General features: G+C 36.3%; 1 protein-coding gene across 1 annotated transcript in view; it reads left to right on the top strand.

Annotated features, from left to right (window-relative positions):
* Positions 1-26,240, top strand: part of LOC115244038 (cadherin-87A) — a 184,571-nt gene that overhangs the window by 30,448 nt on the left and 127,883 nt on the right. The window contains exon 2 of the mRNA XM_029821401.1: positions 272-313. Within this exon, the coding sequence (XP_029677261.1) occupies positions 272-313 (42 nt within the window). The remainder of the gene's footprint in view (positions 1-271; positions 314-26,240) is intronic.

Here is a 26,240-nt window from a genome sequence, read left to right as displayed (position 1 = left end):
TCCTTTTTTTTTTTTTTTCTCTCTTTTGAGGCACGTGCGAGCTGCGATAGAAAGAGGCCGTTTCGCGATGTACTTTCCTTCGATCTCCCTTATTTTCCCCGATGATTCCTTCAGCTACATATCACAGTAAATCCGACAGCAGAGAAGGATGATACGTAGATATGCGGATTCACAAACTGATCCAAGGATCGATTTTTCATAATGTATTCGTAACATTTAGATAGGATAATGCAAAGCTATGAAATTTTTTAATAACATTTTTTTTTTCCAGCAAGGAATGTGGAAGTCGTGGATGTCTGAGACAACCGATGGGGTAAGTGAAACGAACTATTGAAAATTCTTACGCTATACGTAATGTCAATTCAAACTGCCACGAAAATCCCAAGTACTTTCAAGGACCAGGTGATAATACCTAAAACCATAGAATTAAGCCGGTCTGACACATTTCACGTTCTCTTTAAAATACTGGGAGATAAAAATACAGAGCTAGAGTTTAATGCTATTTTAATCATTGCAATTGTCGAGAGCCTATTTTTACGTATTTTATGAGATCTCAAAATGGATGTACATGCGTGCAATAATTTTTATCAAACTTTTTTTTATATATTTTTATCGTTACATGCTCTCATTTACATACTCTTGCACACACACACACACACATTTATTTTATCATTCAAATTTGTAGTAAATTGTCAAACATTTGCAAAATTTAATTAATTCTCATAGATCCCATTTTTATTAAAAATATTTAAAAATAGGTAAATCTCTCTGTTATTTCTTTCTTGATAAAGTCGAGACAAAAATCTATGTTATATTTTAATGTAAATAAAAAAAAATTACATATCTTTGTCGCGAAAATATTGTAAACATGATTACTGTGATTGGTTCAGAGTCTTAAAATCTAACTTGCACCGATAGTATTCATCGATAATCTCCATATTTAATTCGGCGTAATTTGGTGCATTTTATCGCAGAGTTTCATTGGCATTCGTTAGATCAAAGTAATTTCTACTCGGCAAATCGAAATGCGCGGAATCTACCAAGTGTTCGGAAGATTAGTTCCCTAGCAACCGAAATTGGAGTGGCTCCGCGCGCCCAGCCTATTATAAGGACTTTAACCCAACCTCGCTTTAATTACAACACATTTGCGGATTAAAGGCTGCGATATCTAGAAAGGCCTTGTCGTAACCAACTAAAGTCAACTAAAATCCGACCACGCGACTTAAAAGTCTATCTGTCCACATGAATAATTTGTACCGGATTTGTTAGAAATATTTATTATCCATCGTAATTTTAATATCTTATAAATAATTTAAATTACTCTTTATATAATATTCTATAAATATTTCTCGACATACTACAATATAACTCTAAAAAACTTAAGTACTTATATATATATAATATATTTATTATTTGCAATTCTCTCTCTCTCTCTCTCTCTCTCTCTCTCTCTCTTTCTCCCTTTATTGATTTCTGGCGAGGATTTAATTATTTTTGTTACCAGCCAAGTTTGCAGTTTATATCGATTTAAAGAACGAACCTTACTGTAATCAGACAAACACTTGCGAATGTTTCAATTTACGGACGAAGGGAATTGAACGAAAAAATACTATCAGGAGAATTGAAACTTTACTAGTCGCGAAAGGGGTTTTATTTAAAAAGAATATCGCGTAAAAAGAATATCCGTGCTCTTTAAAAGCTTTACTGATATAATTGCCCGAACTACATATGTATATAGGATGTTTCCAATATATCTCTTTTGAGATTGTGTTTAATTAATGTGTGTCTTAATTTATTCTACTTTTAAAATCGCGAAATATTACTTTGTAAAAAAAAAAGAAAATATTTTTCCCTATTTACATAAATATATTTTTTATAAATTATATTAATTAAAGTATAATTAAAAAATATTAAAATTATCTTTTTTATATTATTTTACATTATTAATTGCAGAGTATTTATAAAACTAAATATTTTTTATTAAGAAGAAAGAAAAAGGAATTGGGAATTTCGATTAAAATTTTATGTGAATTCGAGTAGTTTTACGGAGAAAGAGTTTAGAAGAAATTGCAGGCACACACATTCAGGTTATCTTGCTATAGAGATCTGTATGTGTTCTCTAGCTAAATTATAAAATGTATGAAAAGCATTTTCGCGAAGAGAAGAGTTACAATAGGTCCATGTGAAAGCAGTTCTCGATTCTAAACGTTCGAGGTGTGCGCGCTCGTAACTTTTAGTTAGGAGCAAACTTGATTAAGCTCTCAGGAAGGGTTGCCCAGATAGGGAGAGAACGCATTTGTTTAGTAGGGTCAGAGAATGCAGGGGATGAATGTGTGGCACTAGGGTGCGACTGGCAGTTGGGAGCGTGTTTTTCGCGCCTAATGACGCGAGCTGTAAATCATTTTTGCCCGGGAGTTCGCGCATCACTTGTCTCTTTTACACGATTACGGGAAATTAATAGTCGTCCAGCGTTTCCGATTTAACGAATAAATCTTCGTTTGTCCCGAATTTATATTCTCAAATAATAGAAGCTGAAAATTGAAAGCCAAGTAAATAAATTTATTTTAGGGTTTATAATTTTTTAATCATACAAGTATTATGAAGATCACAAGTATAATATTTACAAATTGCAACATTGTACCTTACGATTTTTAAATCTTTTATCTTGTTGAATTTTTATGGTTAATTATTAATTACGCTAATGATTCCATAAAGAAATAATTAATTAATTATAAAATAATAATTAATTAATTTGTCGAAGAGTATGCGCTAAGTATATGTATGTGTATAATACATAGTATATAATTAAATAACCGTAAACCGCTTTTGGAAGCAGAGCTACGTACAGAAATATGATAATTATGTCTTGCAGATCGCGGCAGTTATTCGAGGACTCAACTAATTGTAAGTTTGCGGATAGGTCGGCTATGAGGCGGACATTTGTTCGCGGACTACGAGGGCAGGTATGGCTCGTGGAGTGGCTCATAACATCGGGCGGTGACAGTTAGTTAAAAGCGCATTTTCTCGCTCCTGGCGAAATTCTCGTCACGCGACGCAAGTCGGCATCGCAAGTCGGAACTAACAGATGTAACACGTGCGAAAGCACTTCGTCCCCGCAAGCTGGTTCCATTCGCGTACGGTTCGCAGGCTGCTCGTGAGAAATCGCCGTGCGCGTTTTGTAAATTTTTTCGCGCAATCTCAGCTTCTCTCGCAAGAATCCCATTCGAAACTTTTCATTATGCACAGATCATATTAATAAAATTTCCAAAAAACATTTTCTCGATCAGGAACATTTGATTCGCTTACATTGATTACCTTAAATTAATAGCAAGCAAAAATACATTCTCTTACTTTTTTTTCTGGTTAAAAAATTAATCTAATTATATAATGAATATACATATATAAAATTGTATGGATTTATTTTATTATTATTTTAATATTAAGTAGGGAGGGGGAGGAATAACAATTTTTATTTGAGTACACACACATTTATTTTTATATGATAATTTATTGTATATATTTCCCTCTACATAATATAACATTTTCAGAGATTATTTTCAATAATATCGCATCATTACTCAATATTACATCATTATTTACTCAAATTATTTAAATAAGTTTTGATGTATTTTCGAATGGTACTATTCTCTTGGCTCAGAATGTTGATGCAAATGTTATCGCTCAGATAGGTTTTTCTTGCTACATTCAATAAATTACGTTGACATCGCGTGCCTCAGATATCAAGCTATTTTAGCAATATATTTCGCTAGAATAGCTCCGCGTTTTGCAATTCTAGCAGCGATTCTATTTAGATGACAATACAATTGATTTTACGGCAATTCTCGAGAGCGGCGATAGAATTACTTTCGCTCGCGAATTAAATTATCTTAATAATCTTAATTAGAGAAACAATGAGACTCCTTTTGAAACTACGACGCGATGCACATGGAGGTCCTTATAGAAGGAGATACGAAACAATTCTAATACATCTTTCGTAAAAAGCATAGTATTCTAGTTACTCTTATGTAAAGTTATAAAGATATTACCTTTCACTGTGAAAGATACGATTACATTATCTACGTGCCAGAGAATTCCTTTCACGTTAATATCTCACGCTTTCATTCTTCAAGGGCTCTGTTTAGCTCTGGGTTTCAACATAATTCTGCTTGACTTAATTCAGAACACGTCCGTGAGCTAAAATATTTGGGACGGAATTAATAAACTGATTAATTTGTTAAACTTTGTATAACGTTAATACCGTATATCGCACGCATTGATGACGTTTCCCTAACTTGTTTCGCATTGCTATATAATTTCAAAGTTACACACAAATAAATAAAATTATATTCACCATTATAAATGATAATACACTAAAAAGCGAAAGAGTTAAGACGGGAGGGTTAAATATCTCGATAGTTAATTACACAGTCTTTTACCTCATTCCTCTCCCTGCGACGACGGCTGTTAAAAGAAAAGCGCGGCTTAGTCGGGGATGGTTTGCAAGTCTTAGTCGGAAAGGCGGAAGGTTTGTTCTCTCGGCGGTAGAAGATTTGTTTAGAGTCTGCTGGAGGCGGCAAAGGTGGATGGGTTGGCTGGCTGGTTGCTTGGTCGGGGGAGGCCGAAACGGCGAGCAGCATCGGGCGGTGACGGCTAGTTAAGCGCATTTCCCTCGGAGGAGGGAAGTTCTCTGGTGCGAGAGCATGTCGTAGAGAACATCTGCTACCCTGGCTAAAGAGGGAGCTTTGGATTCGGGGAGTCGGCGCGCGTTCGGAAATGACAGGAATCGCCGTTGAAGTGTAGTTCTCTACGACAGTCTCCGTCCTCGATTCTGTCGTCTCTTTTTTCCCCTAGCGATTATTGACTTTTCCGTTAAAATCGATTGAAGTTTGTTTTATCCCGCAAGTCTAACGATAATGATAATATTTTGCGTATTTAATCGTTCTCATAAAATAAAAGTTTTAACGTAATTTTGGAAAATTGAATGTACTTTTAGACAAAATTTTCTTTACCATATACAAGAATTATTTTCTAATTTATCCCAGAAAGAGGTGACGATTATTGCCGATGATGGTTATCTAATTTTTTATGAATTTAAATAAAAAATGAATCAAACGTTTTAGCAAAAATTCTATTATAATAGAAAAATTTTTGCAATATTTATGTATAGTATTTAGTGAAGTATATTTGAATAATCTTACATGTACATCTTTCAGTTTCTCCGAAATAAAGAGAATTAACGATTAATTACGTATTAATATTACGTATTTATATTTATTATTTATATTATATTTTTATATTTATTTATTTATTTTTTATTAATTTTGTTTATTATGAATATATGGGATGTCTGAGGGTACGTAACATAATTAAATATCAAAGGAAATATTAATGTAATGGAAAAATAGAGACTTAAAGCTTAATGAAATTTTAAACGCGTACTTGAATGTAATCTTTATCATATATATTAGGACATCTTTTAATCTCCCCCGAAACAAAGCTAACAATTCTATATACATATATGTGCAGTAATACATATTCAATCTTTTATATCAAGTCTCCTGCGACAGAACATAATTAAGAAAGAAATGTTCAAAGAGAAATTTTAATATAATGGAAATATTCTTTGATGAATCTCAGTGTGCGTTTGTACATTTAAAACCAGTGGGAGTAATTAAATTCTCCTTGGGAGACTGTTACGCGCTGTATATTATACTTATTATTCAGTCGTTCTTAAACGAGAGTTGTAACCACTGTAAGAAACATTCTCCGACTGTCTTTGGCTAATATGAAACTTTCTTGTTTAGTTGCTTCATTCGTTTTAATTTTGCAGACAGTGCAAACACCGTAGAAAATGTAAAATTGAGATTGCCTTCTCTTTAAAAAAATGTTACTAAAAACTAAATATAAATTTACATCATTCTTTCATTATTATATGTTTTTATAGTAAAGTATAATAGCATGTAACTGTATTCATCAAAGTATAAAAAGTTTAAATAAGAAAAGTATTTTCTACAAAAGATTGTTAATTCTTTTTATTCATTTATATTACATTTAATTGCTGTAAAAATATAAGAGGGAAACAATTATAAAAATTATTTTTTAATTAAAATATGTAGATAATTTGTTATCTCTCTTTTTTACTCGCTAAAAATAGTTAATTCTGTTCTTGTGCCTGTAATTTTTACATAGAAAAAGAATCATGGTTTGACTAGAGCGTTTGATTCCATCGTTAGTTTACACTGGCGCGATTCGCCCAAAGGATGCGAATCTGGTCATCGATCATGTTCATCCGTCGCCATAACGTCGGCACACACATTCTCGGTACATTTACCCAACATTGAATACGAAAATCAAAATATGGGTTGATGTATATAGAAATCTGATTAGCGCTAACGGCAATTCTCTCTTTTATTATTTATTTATCGAATTTTATTCGCAATTCTTTTTTATTCGATTTTTAGTATTCACTTAACAACAATTTATCGCGCGCGTGTTTTACACAGCATGACAATGTCTTAAATATATTTTTTTTTGTTATTGCCATATCCACATTTAATCACAATATAAATTGCGAATTTGCGTATTAAAAATTGAAAATTAAGGTTTTCGTAATCGTCAAATCGTTTTCATTGATACAATTGATATTTTTTTCATCTCTCCTATCCAAAATTTAAAAAATTGTCTAATAACAGAATAATCTTTAAACTGTATATGTAAATTTTAATTATCGATGTAACATGAGTCCCAATTTTAATTATTACGACGTCACGATGTTCTTATTTTCGCAATTATAGTTTAGCGAATTGAATGGCGAATGAAATTGTCGCTTCGTATTGCTCATAGAAAGAGGAAGAGAGAGAGAGAGAGGGAGAGAGAGACTCGTCTCTCAACTAATAATAATGTTTGAGCTTCGACGGTAACAATATCGATATAATAGGGCCTCCTGGGTGTAATCGATTGGATTTTCCGCGGATAATAATCGAGAGCGGTCGGAACGAGGGGGATAGAGCTTTTATTTATGGTCGCCAGTGGCGATATACCGGGTAACAATAGTATGTCGGTTGTATGGTGGTCTTTATAATAATTCAAGGATTGACGTAATAAAATATATATATATTGTCAGCATTCAAATTTCGAATTTTGCATTGATATCGTCAGCAATTGTATCTAGAGAACGGCTTTGTAATACATACACGAGAAACATAAATACAAGCTGTTGTCAGAGTCGCATTGAACTATTCGTGTAATCATGATTGAATTGTTTTAATACGCAAAATGTTTTGGAGAATTTTAAATCAATTTAAGTCTTTTTTTATGACTGCACATGTTTTAATAAGAAAGCGTAGTTTATCACGAAAATTTTGACACATTTCTTTTGACGTCATCGATATGCATGTATGTACAATATATATATATGTATGTATGTATGCTGCTGAAGCGACTGTTATGTACTAAAGATAAATTTCTGCTTTACGTTCGACGTCGCGCAGGGCGGAGATGCCGGAAGATATTGTCTGGGATCTCGCAGAGTATCATTCAGGTTTTCAGGATTTTCATCTCTTTCCCGGTGATTGCCCGTATCTTATGAAACACGCATTTTTCGCGATATCTTTTATGCTTCACTGTAAAAAAGGGAGCAGCATCTTGTCACCCTTGTCGTGTGAAACATGTGTCGCAGGTACCAGCCACGCAGAATTATCACCTTTTTAGCGATGTTTCATGCGGTACGAAAGGTATTCGCTTATTCGCAATAAACGCTACAAAAATACGCACGAACGAGCATGTATTTTTTACTCATTCCATTGTCACGAGATACAAAAAGTGTCTCGTTGCTCGCAATGATTCAGACAATTTTTTCATGCAAATTTTTTTGACGAATTTTTAAAGCCGGTTTTTTGTCGTTATATATAAAATACGACGGAAATAATTTTTTTACCGTGTATTTTTAATTTATAAATCTAATTTGCGGCACACACATTTTATTTTAATCTTTTATTGCGTTTTGCATATTACTGTGCATGCATGACGATCGTATTTAAAAGTTTAATTAAATATTTAAGTAGATATTAACACAGGAAATCAATTTCAAATTTATATCAAAGAATTTGCTATTTAAAAAATTTCCGGTATCAGAGGGATATCTCTGGTATTTTATTTTCTCTGATTCCATTTATTTGAACGCTGGACTGACGTCCCGTTTATAAATGCAGGTTTCATATATCATGAAAAATATATTGATAGCGCAGCATTCGGATGGAGCACGAAAAATTTTGTTTTATTTGCATTTATTAAGGCACACTAATCGAACGAAGGACTTGATGCAATACATTTGCATGATATTTATACGACGCGGAAATTAGTATGCTCGCTTAATATGATAAAACGGCATTCGCGCATTAAGCGATATGAAATGTAAACGATCCGTATTTGGCAAGAGCAATCAATTTTCGCAACAGTTAAATTCTGTAATAATTGACGGATGTATTTACCAGCTCAGAACATGTGTATCGTGTATCACAAGTTCGTCCGAATGTTATGCATGGCTTGTGTTATCAAGATATTTATTCGTCAGTAAGCAAATCTATTAAATATCAGTGTACATTTTAGTATACCCGTAGGAAACCACAATAATGACGATGCTATTACCTCGCGAAACGTCAAAAATTATTACATATTCTAGATTTCCTCTCTCAACAAATTTAATATCTACAAGTTTATTAAAGGATTTATCTGATTATCGAGGAGGACGCTAGAAAAATATCGCAAATATCTCATTTAACTTGAACTGAGCAATATATAAAATATACGCACAAAGTTTAAAGTGGAATAGGACAAAGCTGTTTTGAACTGGAAACACGAGAGGCACAATATTTCGGACGCGACTCGAAATTCAATTTTAGCGTATTGCCAATCCGTGCTCGCGCCCGGCGGCATGACGAAATTCGGTTTTCAATCACTGATCATTCGAAGTTTTAAGTGTAAATTAATTCGATTTTCCGCTTTTCATTGTGTCCGCTGTAGCCTGAAGAATCGACGCGACCGGCGATATATTTTATCGGGCATGACGGAAACGCGGAAAATATGTCAGGCATAAGCTCGAAACGTCCTGTCGAACGTGATTTTTACAGCGGAAATGTAACGCTGTTGATTTACGCGGCGATTGAGTTACACACGATGCTATATATTAACTCTGTGCAAATCGGCAGGATTTCTCTTCCACTTGGTTTATAATAAAATACACAAATGTTTACAAATACCTATTAAAATTCGCCCGATAGTACAAGCGATTTTTGTCGTCGATTGGAACGCGCCGTATCGATTCTCGTGATTTATGCTGTGTTTTTACGCTCGCCGCATCCGATCCATCATCAGCACGGCTGACGGGTGCGTTATACGCGGTCGCGATTATTTATTGTAATAAAACGCATAATCCGCTGGCGCGACCAATATGTCGTTTCGAACGAGCTTCGTGCGCATGGTGCGGTTATAGTCTCATGAATATTAACACGTGTTTGGCGAATATACCGTTGCTCCAGTTTCACGCCGTTCTTGTTGACGCCCTTCGTAATCGAGAAGTTACATCCTTACATCGCGGCTTATGAGGTATCAATTTAAGACGATGAATATGTACCGAATCACGCTCGTGATGCTGAAAGTGAACGCGCCGCTTGATATAAAAAAATGGGGCCGTTTGTGCGTTTAGATAGAAGACTTATTAAGAATTTTTTATATTTAATATCAGTTGTCTGAAATTATAACATTACAAGAGTGAAATATCATAATTACGAAGACAGTCGCGAGAATAAATTTTATTTATATATTTCAACACACTTAAATTATTTATAATGTATTCTGATCAACATAGATTGTTTTCTTTTTAAAAATCTTCCGCAATTATTCACAAATTAATAGCTAACAGTTTATATTCCGTTCCGTTATATATTTTTACATTTACGAAAGCTAATTTCCGCCAATTTTCCAAAGACGTTAAATAAGTAATTGAAGAAAATTGAAATAAAGTGTGGTACAATAGGAAAAAGATTGTTACCGAATGTGGGACTATCGAATGTGGCATACGGCCGGTCATTAAACGCGAGAAGCGTCGCGTGACGACGGCGACGAGACGAGAAAGGGTGGTATTCGTCGTAATGGATGCAATTAAAAGGCGCGACAAGTTGATGAGAGACAGTAAGGTTTGCAATGATGTCGCCGGTCCTCGACGGAATTCTCTCTCTTTGAGAAATTTTCGTCTCTAGGAATCGGCGAGGAGATGGCTTACCGCCGCCCGAGAGGAGACATCGACGCCGACGTCGTCGTCGTCGTCGTCGGGCGTCGCGGTGGAGTGCATCTTCTCTCGCGCCGGCTGCCGGATCGATTCTCGCGTCTCTTCTCGTGAAAGCAGGATGCAATAGCGAGAGGGAGAGCGAAGGTGAAGCTGCGAGGAGCAGGGAGGATGGAGAGGAGGATGCTGCATGTCTCGCTGAGAATCGCCTCTCGCTATCTTGCCGGCAAGACGCCGGAAGCCGTGACGTTCCCGCGCAACCGAAGCGAGTAACTCTACGCCACAATAAGAAGAACTTCTCGGTCCTTTAGTCGATGTGCGAGAAAGCAATTGATAAGTTTAATTGGATACGGCCGTCATAATATAATAGATATTTCGATGTTTTTAAAATCAATACGTTTCGTTTATTTTACCGTGCAAAATTTTCTCTGCAAATTAAAAGAAATCTGAAAGTAGATCCGTGTGTGATAAATTGTCACCGATAATATCGTGGCGTGACGCGATGGAAAATTATGCTTCCTAAAAATTTGCAGCGACTCGTCTCCTATTTCTGATGCAGCTGCCTCTTCAAGATAAAATTACATCTTTCAAAAATCGCTTATTTCCTTTTTCCGACGCGCGACACCGCTGCGCGCGGAAGTTCGCGCATCTGTTTGTCTCGCCGCCCCTACACTTTGCGGAAGTTTATGTTCTCGAGAGAGTCGAGCATACCCTTTTCTCCTCGGAGGTTTTTATTTTACTTTCTATCCATTCCTCGCGCATTTCGGTGGAACGCGAAAAGCGCGAGATATTTTTTCGTAATTGAATTAAAGTCAGGATACTGTAAGATAAATATAATTACATTAATAAATAATGTGTTTTTTAATATATATAAACAATTCAATGTGTGCTTTTTTAAGTTTTATTAATTGTACCGCAGTCTATATATATACATATATGTTCAAAGTGTCACATTCTTTCAGCCAATTTGGCAAGTAGGTCATGCTAAAATGCGCTCCATTACTGTCAATTAAAAAATACATATGAATGAAAATACATATGGACGAAAATGGATCGAGATGAATATTTTACTATTGAACTGTATATTCCGTCCTGCGGCACGTTGCGCTCTTCGTCGCACTTGAAATCGGTAAATCGATAATTATTTCATCGTTAATGCGATCTCGCGATTGGATTTCAACATCGTTAATCGTCGCGATTGTACGAATTTTCATGACGCATCAGAGTGCGAAACGTGCGACGCTTTCACCGTTAGTTTATCTGCATCCGTTGGTCATGGCAGTTTGCCTAATCCCAAAAAGCGCCAACTTTTCACGGGATTTGATTATTTTGCGGAGCATATTATTTGATATTTTATAAACCTATTCAATCTATTTATATTTTTGCATACAAATTGAAACACGTAGTTACATAAACTTCTTATTTCAACTTAAGTTTTTAAAACAAGATTAATTATTTTCATTTTTTTAACAATGGACACATAATTACATTTAAAGGGTTTGAATTATTACCAGTACCTTCACGGAATGGCAAAAATTTCGGAAATTGGCATCTGGAAAAGATTTATTAGTCCGGCTAATAATATTCGTAAAAATAATATTTAGATATATATTTTTTGAATATTACCCATGAACAGTCAAGTTAAAAGGAAGAAAAGTTTTAATCTATTAGAGAAAAAAAAACTGAGTTGAAAAAAATGATTTGACGCTGTTTTACAAGTGTTTTAAGTGGGTTAAAGGGTCGAGAAAACGTTTTATGCGCGTGCATCGCTTTTCGTGTTACCTATGCAATTACATTGGTCGCGTGCAGCCTGAAAACGTAACGTTTTTCTGATAATTAGTATGAATTGCTTTGAACTAAAAAAAACATCAAGTTATTTTGATTAAAAAATCTAAATACCGATGATATCGAGCGAAATATTATCGAACAAACGCAAACGGGGTTTACGGCAAAGCGAAACACGGTTTTTTTTTTTTTTATATTTTCAGCGATTTTTATTGTGTAATATACTAGTGCAAAACTATAAAATAATTTTCTCGATATTTTACTGCACGAATTTTTCACCTTTTAACAAATACGGAAAGTTATATAAGCGGCGAAGCACGATTTTTCGGCGGGTAAAGTAATAAATGAACTTTCGAAAGAGAAATAATGTACTTCCTGAAATTTAAGGCAGTTGTTTTGTTTTAACCCAAGCGTATTCAAGAAATTCACATTTAGTTGATTCTCAACTTGGCAAACAGGGGAGAGAGACGGATCTGCATTTAATGGGTCTGTCCTGGAAAGTGAAAAATGAGCACTGTGTATATGATGAATGACTCAATGTTAGCTTTATTATTATTATTTTTTTTTCATTACGAGTTGCAAGTTTTGGAGCGGGGCTCTTTAAACAAAGATATGCTGAAAAGTTGCTCGATTAAACGACTTTGAAAAATAATTTTTGTAATAGCCTGAAAACTTATTGAAAATCTCTTTGTAATCGAAGAAACGATTTCGCTAACTGTTCAAAGAGACTTTGTCGTTTGTGTCCCGTTTGATCCGCTATTGCGAAATTAGGTACTTTCGCGAAAAGGTATACAGCTCCTTGTGTCTCTTTTATCGTACATCATACGCGCATCGATAGATATAAAGCTTTCTATCCATTCAACTTGTTTCTCGTCGGCGCAAGACAAGCCATATATGTATATTTGTTATATAAATATAATAATACAATTTCTAATATTGTTCTTGTTTTACGCAGAACATATTTATCAGAAAAAAGGATATTTAAAAAACACATTATTGTTATTTTCGCTTTACGAAAAAAAAGCCTTTATTTTTAAAATTATTAATTCATGTATATGTGTGTGTATGTGTGATATGTTTACACATTGTCCCTTTATATTGATAATTATAATTCTAAAATTAACAATGCTAATCTCTGTTTTTTGCTTTTCTTAAAAGATGCATGTTATTATTATCAATATATCTTCAAATACTCAGTTTCTTTAGACAATTTTAACATTTGCCATTAAAACGAGGAGAGGGAAGGAATTGCGCGACGCAGTTTTGCTGTGACGAGCGCATTTTGCGAATTGACGTTTCGCTTGATTGGCAAATTTTCGGTACCGAGCCCGAGCAATTTTTCTGTTGACGCGTCGACGCGTTTTTCATTTCGCTCGTTTACGAAATCAGGTTAAAAATTCATCCGGCGCACTCGTCGATGCGTACAGCTCTATTCGTTTCTATTTGCCCGGCCGCTGATTTCTGCGTGCGCGAACGCGTTGGGATTTTTCGTACGGAAAACGAACGCTACGCCTTCGGTAATGAGAGATGAAGCGTAATACTGCTTTCAGTCGGCCATTCTTTTTTTTTTTCGTAGAATCCGCCCGACGTATTATCGATGAGCACACGTGTATTGATGCAACAACAATCGCGAATTGACAGCCGATAAAAAAAAGAAAGAAAAATAGTCTTTGCGTAACGTAAAGCATCTGTTCATCACTAAAGTGACGAGAGGATTGAACGATATTTTTTATCAGAATATGGACTTTATCATCATTTACACGCGCGTGGGACGTATATAAGAGTATGATGATATACATTGTAATATGAAAAATGATTTCAATTCTTTTTTCTCACGTTCACGCTTCATGCAGTACTCACTCTAGTACGCAGCCGGATTCTTTCTTCACGATTATGTATGGAGCGTGCAAATCGCGAAGTTTCAGACGCAATACCGGGTACGACAAAAGGCCCTTTCTTTCGAGCGTTTTACGATGTCACAGTACAAAGCTGCTGAAAACCGTTTCGGGAAAGTTCAAGAGGGAAATTCTCGTCGAAGCGAAAAGTCCGCTTCTTTGTACCGCCGATCGTCATTATCAAGTTTCACAGGAACGTCTCACTTTTGCGAAAAATTTGAAAGGCGAGAGAAACTATCCTGTCAAATTTTTTTTAGATAAATATTTTCTGGACGATACATAGCGAATATTTCGCAAATATTTATATTACGATTTAATGTGCCTCGTGAATTTGCACATATAAAATGAGCCGCTTAAATAAATAAAAAATGGAGGAGAGAGTATAATTATAATTGCAACAATTTTTAATAATTGCATTTTTTATTAGATATGTTTGAAAATTATATAATTAGTTAACTATACATTATCAACATATTTCATATTTCATCTAGCTTTTTTAAAGCAAAGATATGAAAATTTATCAGTACATTGAGAATTACAAGATAGTTTGATTAAATTCAAAGCATTCTAAATTTTTAATTAAACAATTTAAATAATCGATATAAAAATTTATGGATTGAGGGTACACATAAGGCACGTAATAATTTTTCACTTATAATATACGATTTTAATTACATGTAACTCTGACTTTTTATACAATTTAAAATAATATTGTACAGTTTCTCTTTACATTATTATATACTACCTTACATACATGTACTCTCTCTCTAGAGAAAACTACGATTGGCGCTAAGATGGGCTTCATGCGAGTACGTCGCATCTTTTATTACTCGGCAGCGCTATAGTTTATCACCGGTGAATTTCTATATAAAACGAGAGCGCGGCGACTCGTCCGCGTAAATATTTTCCAATATGAGAAATCCCGTTTAGATTCTCGATAATAAAATGTACGCAAATAAAGACGATATAGCGATAACATCTTTATTTTCGTCGCCGGCAGGCATCATCACATCACAGCAGCGGCGCGTTAGTCGAGATTCCGGACACGCATCATATCCGTTCATAAAGCTCGTGTACGTAGTTAGCATTCCGCGGATGTGAATTCCGCGGGACTTGAAAGCGTCTCTCTCGCACAATAGTGATTCGCATTTTTGCGTGGCGTCGCGCGCGAATAAAAGCCGCGGCCGACCGAAAAGAAGACCGATCGATCGACCGACCGACCGATTGTGATTACAACAATGGCGAGATTTGCGTAATAATGCAGAAATACACTCGACTATAATCGGCATCGTTAAACGAGAGACGCTTCGCGGGTTACATCGAATCGTACCGAGTGGTATATATCGAGTTTTGGAAAATAAAATGCGAATGGCTTTACCCGCGAGAAACTTTTCTCCGAACGAGTGACTCTTCGCTCTTGAGTGCATCGGCTTACTAAATCCGGCTTACTGTTTCGCTGTACGGTCGATGTAATATCTTTGATGTTTGTATCTCGTGCAAAGGATATAAATTGTAACGTTGCGTTTTCTGTGAGAGGCAAAATAAAAATTATATTTGCCGTAAACTGGGATTGCCTGGTGACGGGATATAATAAAAAAACGTTGTGATACTTTATATCGTTTTTTTTTTTTTCTTTTTTTAATTGTACAGCATATAATTATATTATTTAAATCATATTGACGAATTAAGCATATATATATATATATACACACAAAGTCAATTACTCGAGTTATGCAAATGACAAACGCGTCTATAAAAACAGTTGCGTCTTTAACGCGTTCTTTACGACCGAGTAGTTTTGGGGCTTCAGCAACGAAAGTACCTATGCACGTGTCGCTATGTGCGTTTCGCGAAGCACAGTGCTCGTTGCGGCGTAATTTTCGCTCGACGGCGAGAAAGCGAGAGAAGCGCAGAGTGATCCAAATTCCCACGTAATCCGACGATCGGTCCCGGATGGCGAGAGCGAGCTCGTAAAAGCTCTCGGCCGAGCTGCGCCCGCTGATGCGGCCAGCCGACGTTTTATCGCGTCACGCAGCTGTCCCATTGGATATCGTCGGGCCGTATTGCACGGTACGAAGGATAGTGACTGCAGCACTGACACAAAAGGTATCTGTCCAGTTTTTTTTTTTTTTTTTTTTTTTTTTTTTTTTTTTTTTAATTGTACAGCATATATGTATAGTACAATTCATCGGCGCTACGATACATGGAGAACAATATATGTCCAAGTTTTAAAATGAACGAATATAATATCCATATTGTTACAATATAATGTTAATAAACGATGCTGCAAATTAATGTAATATTCAAAATAAAATTCGATGATAGTAGGAGCTCTACTTTTAACAAGAGAGTTGTGTTGGGCTAGCACAGCAGAGCAGGAGATGTTAAAACTCGAGTTTAGCGTGACTGTTATTTTCGTTTAACCGCGGATCGCACTTGATATTACAACTTGGTTTTACAATATCGGGTGAAGAAACGAGGTGAATGGCGCGAGGTGAACAAAGAACGCCGGTGCATTTCCGGTGAACAGAGGGATATTCTTTTTCCGTTTCTCTCTCTCTCTTTTTTTCTTTCTCTCTTCTCCTTCCGCGCGTCCACGCTTATATTTATTTTCGACCCTTACACATGTATATCTATGTACGTATGTACTCGTACCAGTAGATACCTCGACCATGAACAGACGTATATAGCTATATGCATGAGCGAGTTAGCGGCGCGGTGTGACGGTTATCGCGCAAAATAGTCGAAACTTTCAGCGGAGTCCTTTCGGGAAAACCGGAGGGGGTGGTTGTTTGCCGGCGCGGTACGATGCATTCGGTCTGGAAATGGTAGAACGGCGAAAATGGTAAAACGGCGAAAATGGAAACCAGCGAGGCGAGGCAACGAAGAAGGAGAAAGGGTGCGCGAAAGTTATCCGTAAAGTCGTCTTGGGATGCAGCTGTATATCTTCGATGTAGATATCGTTCCCTTAACAGTGATATTTGCGATCTCTCGTGATGATACGCGTCATAATTATGTAAAGATTGAAATACCGTTTTAGATTTAAAAGTAATATTATATTATAGAATATACATATATACATAGTAAGTAAGTTTACAGTTAGATCTCTCTAATTACGTATACAGAGCTTTTCTCGATTTATTGGAAATTACACTTCCTGCATTTGCATACTGATAATAGGATTGGCAAACAGAAGGCAATTTCTACGTGGAGCGGACTGTAAATACAGCGGGATGTAAATTACACACGTGTAAGTAGAAATGTGTCGCCGAAGCGTTTTCGGAGGGGAACGGTTGGTGACATCGGTTCTCATAATCCGAGGCTTGACCCTGACTCAGCGTTCGTGGATCGTCATACTCGGGGTCGTAACAGTTCTGCGTCCGGTATGGTTCGTTCGGTACCGCGGGAGCTACGGCCTCCGTCTGGGAGACGACTAGAATATGATTATATGTATCTATCGCCTATATTTACGTGTCATACGGCGAAAAAGGACGACTATAAATCTGTTCCGTAAAAGTATTTTTGCGTAAATACGAAGGTTAATCTTGTACTCGAGAAGCATGTCATGTGCATGACAATGTTAGGAAAAGTTTATTATCTCGTTATATTAAACAAGCCAATAATAGCCAGGACACGTAGAAACTTTCCTTTGCGTCCTGGTTTAAGACCATTTATTAATTTTATGAAAATTTACATTAATAAAACATGTTAATTTTATGAAAGCGCCAATTATATGAGAAGAATTGTTTTTTTCTCTTTTTTAATTTTTAGATGTAAAGCAATATGTCGTTTCTTTGCGTTTTCTTCGCTTCTCTCAATGGAATGCGTTTACATTGCAAGGAATCTTAAATTGACTCGAGTCCGCGAAAATTTCGCGAGATTTTTCGGCCAGTTTTCTTTCCGTTATTATATTATTTAAATCATATTGACGAATTAAGCATATATATATATATATACACACAAAGTCAATTACTCGAGTTATGCAAATGACAAACGCGTCTATAAAAACAGTTGCGTCTTTAACGCGTTCTTTACGACCGAGTAGTTTTGGGGCTTCAGCAACGAAAGTACCTGTGCACGTGTCGCTATGTGCGTTTCGCGAAGCACAGTGCTCGTTGCGGCGTAATTTTCGCTCGACGGCGAGAAAGCGAGAGAAGCGCAGAGTGATCCAAGTAAGTAGAAATGTGTCGCCGAAGCGTTTTCGGAGGGGAACGGTTGGTGACATCGGTTCTCATAATCCGAGGCTTGACCCTGACTCAGCGTTCGTGGATCGTCATACTCGGGGTCGTAACAGTTCTGCGTCCGGTATGGTTCGTTCGGTACCGCGGGAGCTACGGCCTCCGTCTGGGAGACGACTAGAATATGATTATATGTATCTATCGCCTATATTTACGTGTCATACGGCGAAAAAGGACGACTATAAATCTGTTCCGTAAAAGTATTTTTGCGTAAATACGAAGGTTAATCTTGTACTCGAGAAGCATGTCATGTGCATGACAATGTTAGGAAAAGTTTATTATCTCGTTATATTAAACAAGCCAATAATAGCCAGGACACGTAGAAACTTTCCTTTGCGTCCTGGTTTAAGACCATTTATTAATTTTATGAAAATTTACATTAATAAAACATGTTAATTTTATGAAAGCGCCAATTATATGAGAAGAATTGTTTTTTTCTCTTTTTTAATTTTTAGATGTAAAGCAATATGTCGTTTCTTTGCGTTTTCTTCGCTTCTCTCAATGGAATGCGTTTACATTGCAAGGAATCTTAAATTGACTCGAGTCCGCGAAAATTTCGCGAGATTTTTCGGCCAGTTTTCTTTCCGATCGCAAGCGAGCGAGCGAGCGCCGCAACATCGTCCGATTTATCGAGAATTGACAAAATCGACGATGAATAACGAACTTAATGACACTTTTTCGTGCTACTTTTTTCTCAGCTGCCTCTCCTTTCTGCTTTCGTCGCGATAAGATTTTTTCTTTCTTCTTTCCTATCTCTCAACGGGATTTGGAGAATACGTTCTGTCGTCCCGCGATAGGAAAAAAATGGAGAGAGATCGAAAAGCGAAAATTCTTGTTCGGAGAATTTCGAATGCAAATGAAACCGCCGGACCACAAGCGAATAAAAGCCGGGTATGCAAAATTTGATGACACTGGCCTCACGACGTCGCCCGAATGCATAACCATGGCGCCAGGGCAAACTTCCTGAAACATATATCGTACCGTCCCGTCGCGTCGGCGTGTGTACCGTAGACGTGCCGGCGAACACGGGGGCTGACCGGTCGGACGCGCATTTGTTATACTCCGCGTTATACACCTGTAAATAGAGTACGTGTGATAAGCAATGTATGACGATCTGTTTAATCAGTCGACTCTGTATACACGATCGCGGCGGATGGAGCGTACGCCCGCTGCGATTAACTTTAATAAACTCGACGATGCATCTTCCATATGATGCACTTCTCTGTTATTCACCGCCCGCGGACTTATCATTTCTCGCGCGTACCGTTAAAACCCGCCCCTGTATTCTGGTAATTAGGTAAATTACATTTTACATATCTCTCCCGTGCGCGTTTGTTGCTACAAATATTTCCCATTTTATAAATTGCAAAATAATTACATCAGAAGAATAAACAGTTTGAAATTTTTATTTTCTTTTTTATAATTTCATCAAAGTATCTCGCGAGAGAAGCGCAGAGTGATCCAAATTCCCACGTAATCCGACGATCGGTCCCGGATGGCGAGAGCGAGCTCGTAAAAGCTCTCGGCCGAGCTGCGCCCGCTGATGCGGCCAGTCGACGTTTTATCGCGTCACGCAGCTGTCCCATTGGATATCGTCGGGCCGTATTGCACGGTACGAAGGATAATGACTGCAGCACTGACACAAAAGGTATCTGTCTGGATGTACAGTCGATACGAAAACGGTCCAGAGCGATATTTATAGATATTTCTTAGAGCGGTATTCGTTTATTGTAATAATTGCGATTACACGCGATTCTCCGACTTTTGAATAAATGATTTTTTTAAATTACATTATTTTTTTATCGCTTCTTAAGATTGATTCTTTCTTTTATTCTATTTAATTAATTGGATTTTTACTTTATACACTCAAAAAAGTGGTATTGCAACTACAGCAAAAATTTTCTGGGTGCGCAAAATTAACCGAGGTACATAAATGATTAGCAAATACTGTGATATCGCATATGTTTCGCATTTAATCAATCTAAGTGACAGAGACAGAATTTATATCTGAACTGTTTGTGAAATTTAGAAAGAATGTTTTTCTGTGGGGCGCCTATCCATGTTAAGGCCAATCATACTTGTTATAAAGTTTGGCTGTGGTATACAGAAAAGATTAGCGGCAAGAAACAAATGAATATATAATCCTCACGTCTAACATATTTGTATAACGCGCTCAATCTATCTAGCTCTTTTAAACAATTTCTCTCAATTTTTCGATGCTGCAGTTATAATTGGCAATTATATTTCTCACAAAGATCGTTTAGCTGTAGTATCGAAACTCATATTTATCCAATGCAGTGATTAACATTTGGCAATGGGATCTAAATTTTCTAGAAGATATTATTAGAATGTTGCTGCTATAAATTCTATATGTAACAGACAATATTCTAACAGATACAAAAAATAGCGATAAATTTTTGTTGTGACACCTAGAAATCTACCTATATCAGCAAGACATTTTTTTGAGTGTACGGGATGTTTATCTCGCCCAGCAACATCTTTCTCCAAAAATCAGAAATATATATTTTTTCATTCGATTGTACATTTGTCTTTCGTTTCAACACGCAAATGATACTAGGGCTAGATATTTTTTCAATTTAAATAAAATATTCTCGAGAGAGACTCTCGCGATATTTACAAATGTAATTATGAGACGGTCAGTATACGTTATTTGCGCGGGCATTGAACGAGGAGACGTTAGCATTTGCAAGTTAATTAATGTGTACCAGCGATAGATAGTTGAGAGAATTGTTTCATCGATCTGTGTAACTAAGTATTCAATTATTACATCTCTCTCGGCTCGATCGCTCTTTATCGTAGTGTGGGAAATCCGCAGTGCACATCGCCTACGGCAGTGCATTAAGCACTCTCTTCGTAATTTACAATAAGGGTACCGCTGCATTACCGCTTATATTACTGTGCGGACCGGAGGCACGCATTCCCCTCGCGATGAAACCAACGCGTATAACGACTAGCAGTCCATATTCCCATTGCCCGCCATCATCTTGCAGTCAACGTTACAACACGCGCGCAACTGAAATTCTTGCTGGACCGCCCTTATGTCAAACAGCAACGTTTACCAACTCCTCTGCCTCTGCATTTCTCTCTCTTTCTCTTTCTCTTGCTTACGTCAAATTATTAACCATTCCGCATCGCAAAAATTAATATATATATATATATATATATGCGATGAGAAAGTATGAAAATTCTTCCAGGATGTTTCAACATTGGAATTACTTATTAAATTATGAACGTCTTGATTAATTGGATTGAATTGTTTTTTTAAAAATCCCAAATTGAAATTTTGAATGTTGTGCTTGCATCAATATACTTGTAGTATTCTTGATTTTTTTGGATACTAGTACCATACTGATATCATGAAAGTCGAAATTCGCGGAAATTTCGTAATAATAGCAAGAGAGACACAGTTGCGAAATTTCGTATTTAGTTGTCTCGCATTAACTTTTTAATTTATTTTTTGAAAGAACATTTCTCTCTCTCTTTTAATTATCATTTTTTGCCACGTTTTTTTTCTCGACTCTGCTGTATGCGCAACCGCTTCCATTTCCCTAATTGATATATCATTTTAACGATGTTGAATGATTTATGGGTGATATTATACTGGTTTCTTTTTTTTTTTGTCAATAATGAAGACGTTGATGAAAACGACCTGCTTGCGAGTAATGAAATCGCTTTTCGTAGAGTAACGAAGCGCTTCGACGCGTAGGATATTGCCACCATCTTATTAAGAAGTAAATCTGACGCTTTCTCTTTTCTGCGATCATTATCGAGATGGTCGGTCGCTCTGTCGTTTTATATATCCCCTCTCTTAACCGTATTATATATGAAACTTTGACGCACAAATATAGAAAATTTCTCGGTTGCGATAAAACTGTCAACAATTGCAGAAAATGTTTTTTAGCTTTAAATTGGAGCTCTTTTTCGCAATTTATCACTGAATCTTTTTCAAAATAGTAATTTAAAAATTTTTTTACGTATATTGTATTAACAGATAATACAAAATTTGGTAAAATTAAGATCTTAAAATTATAACGAGGAAAATGAATATCCATCTTTCCGTGAAAAAAATGTTTACCCTGTAAAAGACTTTTGCACGATATAGTTTACATCGTTCAAACTTGCACAGTAAAATTTACAATTTCGTCAAAATTCATGAACCACTTTCGTGAATAAGTTTGCGAAGATTATATCTTTATTCTTTTTTTATCACTCTTCCAAAAAGACTTTACTCGGGAGGCTGGGTGACCTCGCGAAACATTTCACTCTACTTAGCTCTACCTTATTCCGAACGCGCATAAAAAATTACATCGAGAGAGCGTATTAAATTCGAGGGAAGGAGCTAAAGAGGGCACCGAGAAAGGGCGACGAATGAGCCACGTAATCTCGTCAGCTATCTCTTCATCCGGCGTAGTTAAAAAAATTCGATTGTGTTTGAGCCAATGTCGAAGGCAACCAATAGCTCAGGGACAGAGTCAACTTCTGTCGCGAAATCGGCTCTCTCTTTCTCCCTTTTCCTCTCTTCTCTCTTCTCTCTTCTCTACTTTGTGTGCTTCGCCGACGACGCGTCCAATGAGGAATTCCAATTCGACGGATGGCACTTCCAGCGGAATACCGAGAGTCATTAACGGGCGCTGCCATTCGCCGCTCTGAATACTCAATGGCATCGCGTCAAAATCCACAAACGTAAGTGGAAGATCGCCGATAGATCTTATAGCACACGAAGCGGTGCTTCTTCCGGCACTGTCATATCGCTCTCTGGGTTGTTAATCTCTCCCGAGTTTAAAATTCATAGAACGTCTTTCGCTCGTTGCGACGTTTCGGGATCAATTCAATGATTCTTAATAAATTAAGCGCAAATCTACATTCTTGAAAAATAAAAAAAATTGATACATTGCATTAAAATCGGTTTAAAATTTGTAGTCAAAATTTATTGCATAGACTTATATCTCTTTTGATACGATCGAGACTCGGAGTACCGTATGTTCCGACAGTAAAATCGAGAAATATTTACGGGATATACGACACTTGTACTCAACGATAACATGATGTCGTGGATAGGAGATCCTTTATGATAAGATTTCCGAGAATTCCGTTCCAACGACGATGGCGGAGGTATTCAGCTGTAAGTTGACTTTTTGATCATCAGAAAACCGTGGAATCGGTCGTCCGTCGCACGGGTCCAATTTCGCCGGAGCTATTTCGCTCAGAAGACCGAAAATCGTCGACCGTTCTAGCCATAAATAGCCGACGATCCGGATCGGTGCTCGTTCTCTCCGCCGGGACATAGTTATCTTTAATTTTCTCTCTTTCCTTTTCTTATACACGTGTTTCCGCTCGCCCGATTTTATTTTCATAAATATGAATGGTGAAACGGAACTATTGTACAGAATCGAAATAACGCCGCGCAATGTCGAGACGGACAAAATGTAGCTCTCGCAATTTCGCCAAGACCAGTCCGAAAATCAGTGGTTCTCGGAGACTTCTGTAAAGGCATATGTATACACGTATACAGCATGTAACGAAAGTCGAACATTTTCCCAGATTCCTTGGCAAATTTAAACTTTATTTTTTTGATAATTTAATTAGGCTTTACTCTTTATTAAGAATTTTTTTACGTTTCTAAAATATTTAGCATTTTATATAATTTTGTAACTGTTGTAACACAATACACATGTTTACGCATTGTAGTAAAGAAAAATAATTTCTACGCACGTTTGAGAATCGTCGAAACGAGCAAGCGATATTTGCGTCGCGCGTATAAAAATAAGCATTATGCGAAAAGCTACAATTAGACCTTATCGGTCGAGTGTCGTCTACTTTTACCGGGCAGAGTGCATCCACTTGCATAAAAGCTGCACGAAGTACTTGTCATTATATCGGAGTGGCTCGTTATCGTGAATACTCGGTGACCCGAATGCAAAAGTCTCGAGTAACAGACCAATATTTAATTTCTTCTTTTTTGGCTGATAAATCCAATTTATTCCGTCTCAGATTGTAAAAGGTGAATTAATAATTTTTGGATTACGGAGAGCGTAGCCAGAAATCTCAGCCGAGTAGCATAAATGTCTAAAGTCTAAAAGACAAAAAAAAAAAAAAAAAAAAAAAGAAAAGAAAAAAAAAATCACAGTTGCAAGAATTATGATATGCTTATCGATTGACGAACAGTGCTTACAAATGCTTTTCATACATAATTCTCTTTCGCGTAATCTATTAACCGACCTTTTATCATGAATAATTGATGCTTTCAATAATACAGTCGCGTAACAATGAAAATTTTAGAATACGCTTCATCCGCATAATCCAGATACTGTCATGCGCTCGTAATCCATACGCTCTTGCTATTATGGTAAATTAATGTTTCATTCTGAACGCTGGGTTTTCAGAAATATATGCTTTTTTATATGTATTAAATTTGCAGACCTATAATGATCTCGATAATGTCACTGCACATGTTGAAGTTGTAGTTTGTTTAGTTGACTCTAAACGCATACATTTTATTTTATGAAAAAATATTTAATACTTGCGTATATATGTATTATGTGTGTGTGTGTGTGTGTATTTATATTGGTTATAAAGGCATATTTAAAGTAATGTCTCTTCTTAGTTCCATTTATTACTCGATAGTAAATAATTCAACTATATATTTTCACATGTTTTCAATAATTAAAAACTGTTTATAACACAAGAAAGAGGGAGAGAGAAACGATAAAGGAGAAAAAAGACAGATATATTTTTAAGAATATTATTTTGCGCAAGTATACTAAAAAGCATGACAGAAAAAATTTTCATTTACATAGAGTTTTTCGTAAGAAATAATCTTGAAGAAGAATCCTGCGAAGCATAATTAAAACGTAGCTCCGTAGATGATATCGATACTATGTTTCCTCATAGAACAAGGAAGTGTACCAGCGTTTATTTACTCATTATCTCTCGCTGATATATTAATTAATGGATATATAATATATGTAGATCCTCTCTCTCTCGAACGGTTTTAGTTACATCGTATAAATATGAAAACGAAATCATCGCAGATATTCGACGTTCATATAATTTGAACGTAGATAATGGTACAGAATAGAATACATAATTTAAGATAATGTATCGTTTCAATTAAAAAATATTCTTTTATTTATAATGCAGAAATATATGAAAATTATTTATAATGCAACATATTACTACAGAGTATGATGAAGCTTTCTACAAAAGATTTTTTGTTTTCATGGGGGAGGGGAAGAAAACAGTTTGTTTTTTAAATATATTGAAGAAAGCATTTATAATCTATATTTTTTTTATACTTTTACAAACTTCCAGGATATTCGATATATGTGTAATATAATTCAATATATTTGGGTAAACAGTGAAATACAGAAAGTTGTATATGCCCCTGTGTGCTGTGAATCCTATACGTTTACCAGAGACAAAAGCAAAATAGATAAAGCTGGTAGTTGAGCTAATATCAAGTTTATTGTACACAGAATATTGAATTATCAATATATAAAAAGCATAAAAATCAAACTCGTTTCTCATCGTTGTCACAAGGACGGAAATACGCGGAAGCGATTGCTTTTTTCGCTCGCACGATAAAGATTCAAATCATTACTAGCATCTTTTTTCACTCCATATAATCGCCATTTGTACAAAGCCAAATCTCCTTTCGGCTCGTTCGCCAGGGTTTGCGGCGGATAATTCCTGCGCGCAGGAATTTCGTAATCTACGCCGAGAGAGATGCCGAGGGCTCGCGGTGCCGCTAATGAAAGTGGATGAAAGCGGAAAGGGGACTACGTGCGACGCTGTCTTCTCTCTCTTTCTCTATCTCTCTACTCTTTTCGTCTTTTACTCTTCGGTCGTTACCCTCGTACATACGATGTAAGAAAGACAGCAGGGTGGTTGGCGAGAGAGTCGAGAGAGGGTGGCGCTGAACAGCCCAGGAGAAAAGCGGCCGCTTCTGAAAGCATTGGCGGAGCGAAATAGAGACGAGAAGAGGGATAAGGGTTGCACTAAGAAAAGCTGAGGGAAAGA

Source organism: Formica exsecta, unplaced genomic scaffold (genome assembly GCF_003651465.1).
Source record: "Formica exsecta isolate Colony F162 unplaced genomic scaffold, ASM365146v1 scaffold79, whole genome shotgun sequence".
Taxonomy (NCBI): domain Eukaryota; kingdom Metazoa; phylum Arthropoda; class Insecta; order Hymenoptera; family Formicidae; genus Formica; species Formica exsecta.
Note: the sequence above shows the minus strand (reverse complement) of the source record. Positions and strands in the feature narration are given on the sequence as shown.